The 12306-nt window shown below is 40.2% G+C and overlaps 1 protein-coding gene across 5 annotated transcripts in view; it reads left to right on the top strand.

Annotated features, from left to right (window-relative positions):
* The window catches only part of atp2b3b (ATPase plasma membrane Ca2+ transporting 3b), a 103218-nt gene that overhangs the window by 30454 nt on the left and 60458 nt on the right, over positions 1 to 12306 (top strand). For 3 of the 5 annotated variants that reach the window (XM_026155338.1, XM_026155341.1, XM_026155340.1), the window contains exons 4-13: positions 92 to 349; positions 2239 to 2364; positions 3579 to 3704; positions 7085 to 7126; positions 7241 to 7405; positions 7790 to 7861; positions 8005 to 8147; positions 10053 to 10185; positions 11341 to 11450; positions 11663 to 11797. In XM_026155338.1, the coding sequence (XP_026011123.1) occupies positions 92 to 349; positions 2239 to 2364; positions 3579 to 3704; positions 7085 to 7126; positions 7241 to 7405; positions 7790 to 7861; positions 8005 to 8147; positions 10053 to 10185; positions 11341 to 11450; positions 11663 to 11797 (1310 nt within the window). Of the gene's footprint in view, positions 1 to 91; positions 350 to 2238; positions 2365 to 3578; positions 3705 to 5569; positions 5627 to 7084; positions 7127 to 7240; positions 7406 to 7789; positions 7862 to 8004; positions 8148 to 10052; positions 10186 to 11340; positions 11451 to 11662; positions 11798 to 12306 lie in introns of all 5 variants that reach the window. The other 2 variants (XM_026155336.1, XM_026155339.1) reach the window with 1 other exon arrangement.

The following is a 12306-nucleotide window of genomic DNA, read 5'->3' as shown; positions in this document are numbered from 1 at the left end:
TTGAAATTAGATATTTTTTGGGAAAACAGCTATTGATTTTCTGAGGCATGTTCAAAAAATATCTGACTCTAAACAATTGCTCCATCTTCAGCATGCGGGAATGTGTCGGCGGGTGCAGAGGATGAAGGCGAGGCAGATGCTGGCTGGATTGAGGGCGCTGCCATCCTGCTTTCTGTTGTGTGTGTTGTCTTGGTGACAGCGTTTAACGACTGGTCCAAAGAGAAGCAGTTCCGGGGTCTACAGAGTCGAATTGAGCAAGAGCAGAAGTTCACTGTTGTGCGAAAAGGAAACGTCATCCAGATCCCTGTGGCTGACATGGTGGTGGGGGACATGGCTCAGGTCAAATATGGTAAGGAATCCATTATAAGATCTTCCCATACAAAAAACCCAACAACATACCAACAAATTAAATGATTTGTTCAGTTTCATTTTTGTAAGTATTTTGATTAATTTAGAAGATCTAAGGACACTGCAGATCAAATAAAACTTAATCATAAGAGTCAATCACAAACATATCTGATAAAGAATGAAAGCTGATGTACAAATTTCACAAAACCTACCTCAGTTTAGTAAAACACAGATGTAATGTATGCTGTTAGGGGAGCTCTGTGTAACCTCAGAAAACCATTGCAATTATTGACACCCATAGCAATAAATGAACCACATCAACACTATTGCCTGTGTTGAATTCATGTGTCTGCTACTGTCATCCAAAACAGTGATGAGACATGCACGAGGCTCTGTTTTATGTACTGTGTGTTATGTATCTTGTACAACAACTAAGATATGATAGATATTGTATAAGATGGTGTTAACTTAATATTAACCAATGCTAGGCAACATTTTCACTTTAGGTCATTATATGATTTCCTTATGGCTAAAATCAATACTATTTGACGTCATACATATGCTTGTGCTAGCTTGTTCAATAATAACAATAATTCAACAGGTTAGCTAACCAGCATTTGCACTTAGATATGTTTAGGGTTTTTTTAGGTAAGGCCTCAGTCACACATGCCTAGAGACAGTCCTGGCAAATTCTGATCACTAGGGAAAAATGTGCCTTTCCGACCAGCTGGTTGCTGGAAGTTGCTTGTATTGCTAGGTCAAATTGGTCACAAAGAAGCTTCTACACCATTAACCTCCATGTAATTTGGTCACCAGGAGACCATGGTGAATCACCATATACCCTTTTGTGACCAATTTACCTAGTGTCAGCAAACAACCACCAACCACCCAGAAACACACTTTTCATGGCTTGGAGCCACTGATCATTCTGTAGGCCTGCATGACTGTGGTTCAGCTAAAATCATAGAGACAGCAAGGAACCTTCAGAAACCACTTGCGGGGAATACTTTACCCTAATGATCATTGTTTGCCAGGTAATCACCAAACAAGTCTCTAAGTCTCTATGACTGGGACCAAAGATACCATTAGCTATTGATACTCTCTGTTGATGCTGGTACTGGAAGTGAGGAATCAAGGCAAAGCTTCAAGCATCCAGAATGACAGCCTGTAAAATGAGTGGGAACTAAGAGGGATGTTGTTTTTTTCCAAATCAGCAGTGTCTAAAAGAAAATGTGAAGGTCATAGAAGGAAAGAGAATCAACCCTGGATTGTGGATGATTGAATAACACTGATTTCAGTTATGAATCACAAATGTCCTTTAGATGATGCTAATCATTTATGTCATGCTAAAACATAAAAATATCACTGACATTTCCCCACTCATTTATAATATGGGTTTGCATGTCAGGTAAAGAACCAGGGGGAGATGGCAATCAATACCTTAACAGTGAATGCACACGTGTACACTCAAATTTTGGACACTCTTCTCATTGATAGAAAGTAATTATTTTTTAAATGATTATACTTCTTGCCACAGAGTAAAGAGTTTAAAAGCTTTTTTCTTTTAGGTAAGGCATTTTTCATTAGTCAAGCTACCAGCCACAGTGACCACTGAAACGAGCAGACACACAAAAATAATCAAGAACACCATCCATTCCATACATTTATTGTTCCTTCATGTGTTTGTTGTAGAATTTATGTCACGCCATTTGCATGCATGCATTGATGGGGATACTATCTGCAGTGAGAAAAAAAGAGACAGCGAGAGAGGGAAATGGCATAAAAAGCAGTTAAAGTCAAGTGAATTTAATTGGTGCTGTGCAGTAATAGTGAGGATATATAATGCAAGCAAGCTGAGTAAAACACTGATATGTGTATGTCTATGTTCAGGTGACCTACTGCCAGCTGATGGTATCTTGGTCCAAGGAAATGATCTGAAGATAGATGAGAGCTCTCTTACCGGAGAGTCTGACCATGTACGCAAATCTGTGGATAAGGACCCCATGCTGCTCTCAGGTTTGTTGTTTTTTTGCTCAAAAAGTGGCAAGTGTTTTTTCCCCCCAGGTATTTTTAAGTACATAACGTACTTAAATGTACTGGGGATTTAATGCCCCTTAACTCACTGTTTATTATATTTAATTCTCCCACCAAAAAGAGAGATCAGAGAGATCATTCTGTTCGTTTTTTTGTCTGTCTGTCTGTCTGTCTGTCTGTTTGTTAGCAGTCTAGAGTCCACAGTTATTAAGATATCAACATTCTAATTAACAGTTTGTGTGTCGGTAGATACCAATATCAGCTCGAGCTGATTTAATTTTGGTGAAAATTGGGTCAAGTCAACACCAACACCAAATGTCAAAACCAGTATATTATGGAGAGAACAATGCAACACACTTTTTCTTTCTTCAGTACAACACCCTGTGACATCACAATGACACCATAAACTTTTGGAAAATTACACACTGCATGAATATATCTTAAATCTTAAGTTTTACAGCTTATAGAAGCCAAAGATTTCAGCCACTTCTGCTCCAACCATATGGGTAAAGGTAATACAATACACAATTATAGTATGTAATGCTTCAAGTTCATAGGTCAAAGGTCAGACATCAGCATGTTATAAAAGCAGGCCCTCATCAACATGTTGTAATAAAAACATCATCAAAGTTTTAGTATAGCACTTGCCCTTTGGGGGGAGTTGCGTTCTCTGACTGCTCTTGTTGTTTGTCTGTGTCACTACTTTTTTTCCAGCAACCAATGAAAAAGCTCTGGTAAAGTACCTGTCGGCCTGACGCCAAACATCAGGCGGAAACAAGCTGTAGCTTTTAAACAGAATGAAACATCCAGTGGCTAATTTTTAGTTGGCTTGTGCAGTCTGAGTTTTTTTCATGTTGCTCTTGCGCCAGCAGTTGCAACTACAAGTGTGCATGCACCTATGAAGATAAAGCACATCCTCGTGATGTTATTTATTATTCATAACTGTCTGGTAAAGTAACAGATTGTAAAACTATACAAACATATTCAATTTATAAATACTATGGGTCACCAAGTCAAGTCTTGTAAGCTTTTTGCCATCAATTCAAGTCAATGAAAGACAAGTCAGTATTTTTGTGACCCTGCTCCTGAGGGTTAGGGTTTAGCCTTAACTAATTTTTTTTCCTCCAGGTTGTCTTTTTTTACTGTAACTATTGAGACCAACACTTTACATGTAGCACTCATCTAAACTATTAAAGGTACCCATGTGATGGAGGGCTCGGGGAGGATGCTGGTGACAGCTGTTGGTGTCAACTCACAGACAGGCATCATCTTCACTCTCCTGGGAGCTGGAGATGTGGAGGAAGATGGGAAAGAGAAGAAAGGTAAGTGACCCAGTGGAGACAATAAATGAGAATAATTAAGATAATTTTGTTGAAGATGCGTTTCACTTTTATGATAGGTTTAAATATTTTCATCTTTATTATTAATACGTGCAGTATTGTTGTTGATATATTCAAACCAGTAGAGGATGTAAAAAGATGAAGCAGATAAAGCTCTCTCTTTTATCACCTCTGTGACCTTTGGTTTAGTCGCCCTTTCTTTACTATCTTTTGGTTAGCATCTGACACACATATTACAACATTATTTAACTGAAATTTTAAAAAAAGAAAAACAAAACAAAACAAAACAAAAAATGAAAATTCACAGTGTGGTAAGCTTAAAAAACTCACTAATACAAAGAGCCTCGAGGCAACTGTTGTTGTGATTTGATGCTATATAAATGAAATTACATTGAAATTGTAACTAAATGAGACTGTGCTGATGTGAAAAATCTATAAGGACATTCAAAATGTATATTATACATACACCCCATCTTGGACATTCAAAATGTATATTATACATTTTGAATAGCCAAGATGACTACAAAGAGACACACACCAACAGAAACAAAACAATCAAACATACAAAACAAACACAAAAGACGTAAAACCCAGCATAAAAATAAGACACAATATGGTAAAGAAAAGACCAGAAACTACAAATAACACAGCCATCTTCTTTTGTGTCTGCTTCAATAGGGAGGTCTTGCTCTTATGGGGGGGGGGGGGGGGGGGGGGGGGAGGCTGTTACATGTCTGTGCCCAGGGGGCTATTGTTTCATAATCCATCCATGCTCACACATTGTGACATGTGTGTGCTGGGATGTGTGTGTAAGGGGTTAGCTGAATGCCTGAATGATTTCAGATAAGAGCTTCAACAGGAAACACACCAGTTTAACCTCATAGATAATTTAGCCCACATCCTCGTCATCTCTCTCTCCACTACCTGTTTCCCTTTCTCTTTCCCCACTTGTTTTCTCATTTTCCCTTTCTTCTATCAGCCTGTCCGTCATTCTCCGATTCTTTCACTGTTTCTCTTGTTTACCCCGCTCCTGTGCCCTCTTTCACTTTCCTCTCTCTGGCGTTGCCCTCCACTGTCTCTCCTCCCCACCCTTAATCTGAGAGAGAGAGGTTGAGGCTGCAGATTGAATCAATTATTGAAAGAGCAGGGGAGAGTGAGGCAGCTGGAGAGTTTCAGGGAAGAGTGTTGATTGGTCAGTGCACAAAGCATTAGTCTGTGCTCATATTTGTTCCATAGGAGCCATGCAGTCAGAGCAGAGCTGCAGACAGCAGAAGCTACAAATATTTTCAGAAGCACTTAAGGTTAATATCATTATTAGTGCACTCTTCTGTGCCTCTACAGTACTGCTGCAGTTCTCACTTCTGCATTGAAATGTGTCTGCTACTGTTGACGTCTTGAAGCAACAGCAACAAAGGGTCTGATGACACTTATTTTATTAAAGAATACTCTTACAGCTTGTTGTTTTCGTTCTGTTCCCAAAGTGTTCGTTGCATCCTGGGATGTGTTGCAGCTCAGTGCAGCTGCCTGTGTGGGCTGGATCATTCAGACACTCGTTTACTGGAACTAATACATTATTCAGAAGACTTCTACAAATGCCAGAACTTGTTAGTTTTTCCTCATGCAGTGGGATTTTGCTGTGGGGCTGTTTACGTTTCTTCTTTAATCTGTCTCCTATATTGAGGTTTCATTCTATGCAATACATATTACGCACGCAGAGCTGTGCATACAACCACATTCACTTCTTGAGTTTTTTTTATACAGATTTGCTGTTTTTTGTTTTTCCCTTTTTGCCAAATCCTTCATGTGCCCCTTCCCACAAAAACCTTCCTTTGTCACACATTTAACAGAGGAGAGTACTGAGTTGCTCATCACTACAGATGCCAGTTACAGCACAGTCACCAATGGTATGTGAGCATAAAGTTATCCGCCCCACTCCTTTCCTCAACCAATGAATTGAACTCATAGTGTACACAGTGAAAGTGACAGTGCCGTATGATGCCACTTTGTATCTGATATCACCGTGTTGATGTTCATCCTGCAGTATCATAATGATGTTACTCTGGAACTGTTATTGCAACTCATGTTGTTGTGGTGGGTGTGCAGGAGTGGGGAAACGAAATATTAAGACTTAGTGGACTTTTATTTTTTTCATCAGTACATAGTAAACATTCAAGAGACAACAACAAGACAACAAGTCAAAGATTATGGCAAGTGCTGTAGAATTTTTAACCAATTTTAAGTTTTTTGGTTTTATCCCACACTGGTTTGAGAGCAGCTGTCACCCTCCAACCCCCCCCCCCCCCCCACACACACACACACACACACAGCTTTTTTATCCTAAAATCACTACAGAAAAACTTTATATTGTGATGACTCCACAATATTACAGCGGAAACACTAACAATCAGAAGATCCCCTATGAGTAAGGGCTAGATGATGATAGGGAGAAAATACTCCCTTTCAGCAGAACCATGGAGATGCAGCCATGAGTGGTTGGGGAAGAAAAATGAGAGCATGGAGAAACAAGGACAAAATACAATCTATTGGAAAGAGAGAAGACAAAAAATAATGATATGCAGCAGTAGGGACATTAACATCTGGGCTTGAAAAGAAGTTAGTGGAGAAGAAATGCTCAGTGTATCACAAGAAATCTCCCAGCAGCCTTTGACAGTGTAACTAAGGAATGCTACAAGGTTGCCTGATGCGGTCGTAACTATAAGATTTATCAAAAAGGAATGTTTTAAATCTAATCATCAACTGTTTGTTTCCCAATTTCAAACCAAGAGCTGGTTCCACAGAAGAGTGCCTTCAGTAATTAGACCTGCAGTCTGAAAGCAAAGTGCTCTATTAGTATAATGTGGTACTATGAGGTCTTTAAGATATGGCTGCACCTTATTATTGAAGACTTTGTATGTGAAGAAAATGATTTTAAAATCAATTCAATTTTATATTTTACTGGAAGCTTGTCAAGAGAAGCCTATATAAGGGAAGCATGATCTCTGTTTCTAGTGCTATTTTGTGTTTTTTGTAATGGAGAAAACACTGATTGGAACAATGTCATGAAGCCAAAACCATTTGTGTGAGGTGACTACCAGAGCAACATTGGTCATCATGTTGTAGGAACACCATTGTGGTGATATCAGATTATGTGGATTACCTTTGGATAATACCTTTGAAAATGCCTCTCACTCTCTTGTATAACCCAGTGTATGAAGTATGAACTGTTCCCTTTAGTATTGTTCTGTGTGTTTTCTGTTTCTGCAAGTTGTCACAATAAAAATGCACTATTTGTTTTATTATTTTTTGTGTTCTTGTTCTTTGACCTTTATGGCCCTGTCTAACTTGGCCTCCTTTTGTCTCAGGAAAGCAACCTGATGGTGCAGTGGAGAACAATCAGAACAAAGGTAGAGGCTTGTGTTTGGTTGGAATTTGGTTTGCATGTCGAGTGAGTTTGTTTTATTGTCAGGTGCTGAAGACATTTACAGTTTTCAAATCTTTTTGCTGTGTGTGTTTTTCAGCCAAAAAACAGGATGGGGGAGTTGCCATGGAGATGCAACCTCTGAAGAGTGCAGAAGGAGGAGAGGTAGAGGACAGAGAGAAGAAGAAGACCAATGTTCCAAAGAAAGAGAAGAGTGTGTTGCAGGGAAAGCTCACAAAACTGGCTGTTCAGATTGGCAAAGCAGGTACACAACTCATCCCTATACCGGGCAGAATTTCACGCCCTTATAGTTTCAGTGTCCTCTAAAATATCAGCACACAAAGTGGAATCTGCAGCTGTATGTCCTACTGAGCTTTTGTTGCAACAATGTATGGGTTTCTCAGTATGAAAAACAAATTGTGGGAATAGTGTGAAGGTCTGAGTGTGAAAGTGTGAAGACTTGGGTAGAAAGATGCTGTATTACTGTTTAGAGACAGGCATGTGTGCAAGATGATGTTCTTGACTGCTACAAGAATGTGAACGACATGTTTTTATTCTTGGCATGTGTCACTACAGGCCCAACATAAAATGCAATGCAGTCTTGACTGAGCAACTCTGATGAGCTGTCTCTTCCTTAATCTCCCTACAGGTTTGGTGATGTCAGCCATCACTGTCATCATTTTGGTGCTGTTCTTTGTCATCAACACATTTGTCGTTGAAGGTTTGTGTTTATGCAGCTTCCCAACATACACAATCGCTCATTACTGTTTTAAACACAACAGTGTTTTCTTGTCATGTCGAACATTTCTTAGGCTTTCAACAGAGGTTGTGTAGGTTTAATATGCAGTTTGCTGTGTGTTGCAGGTCACTCATGGTTGCCAGAGTGCACTCCAGTCTACATCCAGTACTTTGTCAAGTTCTTCATTATTGGAGTCACTGTGTTGGTTGTTGCTGTCCCAGAAGGCTTACCTCTCGCTGTCACAATCTCTCTGGCTTACTCTGTCAAGGTACATTCGCCTGTCAGCTTTAATGAATGATTAACCACATGGACATGTAGGAACTGCTACTTCTTTAGCTGGTCACGTTGGCTTCACGCTGAGACTGTCATGGGAAAAAAAGTCAGCTAAAAGAGACTTAGCCACCTTCATCCTGGGGACTGGAACAGGAGTAGGGACATGCTGAGCCCTGTCTGGGCACTAGCTTCCCTGGGAAGGAGGGACCAGTAGAAGGAACCACAGCTGTCCTCACCCTGGGAGTGGGTACGGATGCAGGGACAGGGGGGATCCTGGCTACGCTCACTCTGGGGGATGGGAAAGGTGAAGGGTTAGGTTCTGGAGTGGCCCTGGGTGGAGCAGCAGTCTCTACAAACCAAGCTAGGAAGCGGAACAGTCTTTTAGGCTGCTTAGCATAGTTGCGCTCTTAGCAGTCTTTGAGGAAACCCCCAGCAGGGCAACAGTTTCTGGGGAGGCCAGCTCAGCCAAACCACTAATGGTCTCCAGGGAGTCGTGCTGTGAATCAGTTCTTGGGGAGACATGCTGTGAAACCTTAACAGTCTCTGGGGAGAGTGGCTCAGTCACAGAAACAGGCTTTAAAAAGGCTGGACAAAACACAATAGCACTTTCTGAAAAGATCAACTCTGTAAGACCATATGGACTTATCTTGTCTACTAGCTTAGCAAAAGGAAACACTGTTTTAAATTTGGCCAGTACAGAAGCACCAAACATGTTCTTCTTATTAACCGTTTCTGAAATACAAAACACACTTTGTTTATTAGCTGGCTCAGGAAGACAAGACTCAACGTTCTTAATGTTCATTAAAGAAACAAACTTCATGGTCCCAGACATATCGACCGACTGATGAAGAGGAAACACAAATTTTAGATTGGCCAACTCAGAAAAGGCACACGTCAGTCTTACTCATGACAGGCATGGTCTTGGAAAACCCAGCTTGGCTGACACAGGCTGGCAAACAGTCCCGTGCTGTATGTTCCCATGTAAACGACAAGGCTGACGGGCCAGGCAGCGGGAGCTCTGGTACGCTGAACGGCCATCCTGAGGCAGGAGAGCAGGCTAGCGCAGAGTCTTGAATCCTCAGAAATTGAAAGAGAGACTTCTTTGGTGTGAGGCCACCATACTCAGTCTTGTAACCAGCCTTTCTTCGCTGCCCCAAGCCCCTTTTCCTCAAGGTTGAATATAGATGGAGATGTTGGAGGTTATCTGGAGAGCGAAGAGGATAGAGAATGACAGGCTGAACCTGCCCACTCTTATCACTGGAGGGTCAGGCAGAGGAAGGGCCAGGGAAAGAGCAGAAATCCTTATGAAGAAAATAAATAAATGATTAAGAGCTCTGAAATGACCATGAGAATCCCACTGTGCCAGTTCAATGAAGAGAGCTCATTTGTAAGAAGTGAAGTGATTTATTGAAATACAGAATTCTATTAACATATTTGGCAATTAGACTCAGATGACCCATGATAGCAGAACAGAATCCCAGTGGTGTTAGGAATTAGAACAGGACCCTCCGGAGTCTAGACACTGGTGGCAGGTAAGATGGGGAGGAGGTGTGTCTAAATCAGTTTTCTAAAAGAATATAATTGAGAACCTTAAGAAAGTGTCCATCTAGTTTCAGAAAAAGGGTTTGGTGTCGTAGTGTATACTATTAATACATTAATTTTACATTTAACATTTTCTCCATATCCTCCCTTATCCTTATCTATCTATCTATCTATCTATCTATCTATCTATCTATCTATCTATCTATCTATCTATCTATCTATCTATCTATCTATCTATCTATCTATCTATCTATCTATCTATCTATCTATCTATCTATCTATCTATCTATCTATCCTCATTCACACCATCCCACCCTCCCTCCTCCCCTCCCCTCACACACTGCTATGTCATTTATAGAAAATGATGAAAGACAACAACCTTGTACGGCACCTTGATGCATGTGAGACCATGGGTAATGCTACGGCCATCTGCTCTGACAAGACAGGCACCCTCACCACGAACCGCATGACTGTAGTGCAGGCTTACATCGGTGAGTACAAGTGATAATTCATAAATGCCATGCTGAAGATTGGTGAACAAATTTGTGAATGCTGAAGAGTTGTGGGTAGTGACTGAAAGAGCGAGATATACACGAGATACAATCGGCAGAAAATGAACTTCCTCCGAAGGGTGGCTGGCCTCTCCCTTAGTTCATATTAGAATGAATCAAACTTTCATCCATTCTAATATTCTGTAGTGTAGTTCAGTATTGCAATTAGTGACAGTCTAGTTCTAGTTAAATAAATAAATTGAAAGATTCTATAAACTGACCTTATTAATTGAAACGTTGACCTATGATTTGAAACAATAAATATATGACATCCCTTTTAACATTGCCTCAAGGTATAAAGGAGATGGAACTGTTGTTTATGCATGCGCCTGCTCAGTGTGTCCAGAAATATTAGATCTTTTGACTGTTTTGCAGATGATGCGCAGCTTTATATAACTCTTTTACAACAATAATAGTTGTCGTTGTTAGTTAATACTTTACATGCTAGTTGTTGACTGTCTTTCTACATCCACAATGAATTGGTTACAGCCACCTCTTCCTTTTTGTTGCTGTTTATATTTCATGTTCCTTTTTCAAAATCAGACTTCTCACTTTTACAAAGTTAAGAAACGTGTTTCAAAAAGATTGGTTAACAGTGACTGGCAGAGGCTAAGATGAACTTTTGACTTTTAATTCTTGCTATGAGTCAAGCTCCAAAACATACTGAATCCTTTTTACTCAGTAGTTTCTAGCGATGTCATTCAAACACAATGTCCTAGTTTGTAACAATTACTTTCCGTCATAAATTTGTAGTCACGTGATGACATCGGCAGGGTTATTTTCTAGGGCTTGACAAAGCGCCTGCAGAGCCACAGAATACGTTATACAACTGTTCTGACAGGCTCAGCAGCACTCTGCATGATGAAAACAGTGCCTCTGTGAAATGCCGTCAGTAATGTATTGGCACATAACTGTACTACATACAAAAACTCACCAGTGGAAACAATGGTGAAAAAAGCTTTAGCAGCATAGCAGTGTTCTGTCTTGACAAAACAACTTTCTGTCATGGGTGACTCATTAACAGCTTGATGGCACAATAGCAGCACAGAAAAAATCTATTACCAATGGGGATTAAAGTGATATTCTTGTTTTCAGGTGATGTGCACCACCGTGTGATCCCAGAACCTGGACAAATCAACCCCCGGACACTGAATCTGTTAGTCAATGCTATCGCAATCAACAGCGCCTACACCTCCAAGATCTTAGTGAGTCATGTATTGACAGAGGTGCCATTATGTTGCAGGTTGCTCTCTGGTTTAATAATGCTTTACCGGTCCTTGGTTGTCACTAATTAATTGGACTTGTGGGTTTTCTTTTTCCTGTTCCTTTTCTTTAATATCATTTTTATTTTTGTACTTTCTCTACCCTCCATCATTTCTCGCTCTCCAATCAAACACCTCAACTAACTTTCCATCAGCCACCTGATGTGGAAGGGGGTTTGGCAAAGCAGGTGGGCAACAAGACAGAGTGTGGCCTGCTGGGATTTGTATTAGACCTACAACAGGACTATGCCCCCATCAGAGAGCAGATCCCTGAGGAGCGACTGTACAAGGTAGGAACTCATGCAGCACATTTCACTTTTACCAGTAAATTTTTATTTTTAGAACATTTTAGTAAAAGTTTGCCAGAAGGTTAGGTCACTATGTATTTGAACTCATCTAACTGAAAGAATCAACAGTCTGAGAATTAAATTATACATTTTCACAATATGCTTTAATAAACAAAATCAAGTGGGAGCTAATCACACTCAGTGTCCTCAAAACAAAGCAAGAACTGCATTCTGTTGCACTTTTGATGATGTAAGCAGGTCGCAAGGATTATACTTAATTGTGATTTGTTGCTGAATAACTGAAATGGAATTGAACTGAACTATGCTGTACATTTGGCCCTTGATTTGATTCTCATTGTGCAATCTTTAAACTTGCTAAATGAGAAGGGGTATCAGACTTGGTAAATCTGAGTTTGACACCTCTGCTGTAAAATCTTACAGGATTTTCAAACACTCTGTTGACGATTGGGTTCAACAGCATTCTCTCCGCTACAATGATGGGAGACAAACAA

This window comes from Astatotilapia calliptera, chromosome 20 (assembly GCF_900246225.1).
Source record: "Astatotilapia calliptera chromosome 20, fAstCal1.2, whole genome shotgun sequence".
In the NCBI taxonomy this organism is placed as follows: domain Eukaryota; kingdom Metazoa; phylum Chordata; class Actinopteri; order Cichliformes; family Cichlidae; genus Astatotilapia; species Astatotilapia calliptera.
The sequence above is the reverse complement of the archived record's forward strand: the minus strand, read 5'-3'. Positions and strand labels throughout refer to the sequence as shown.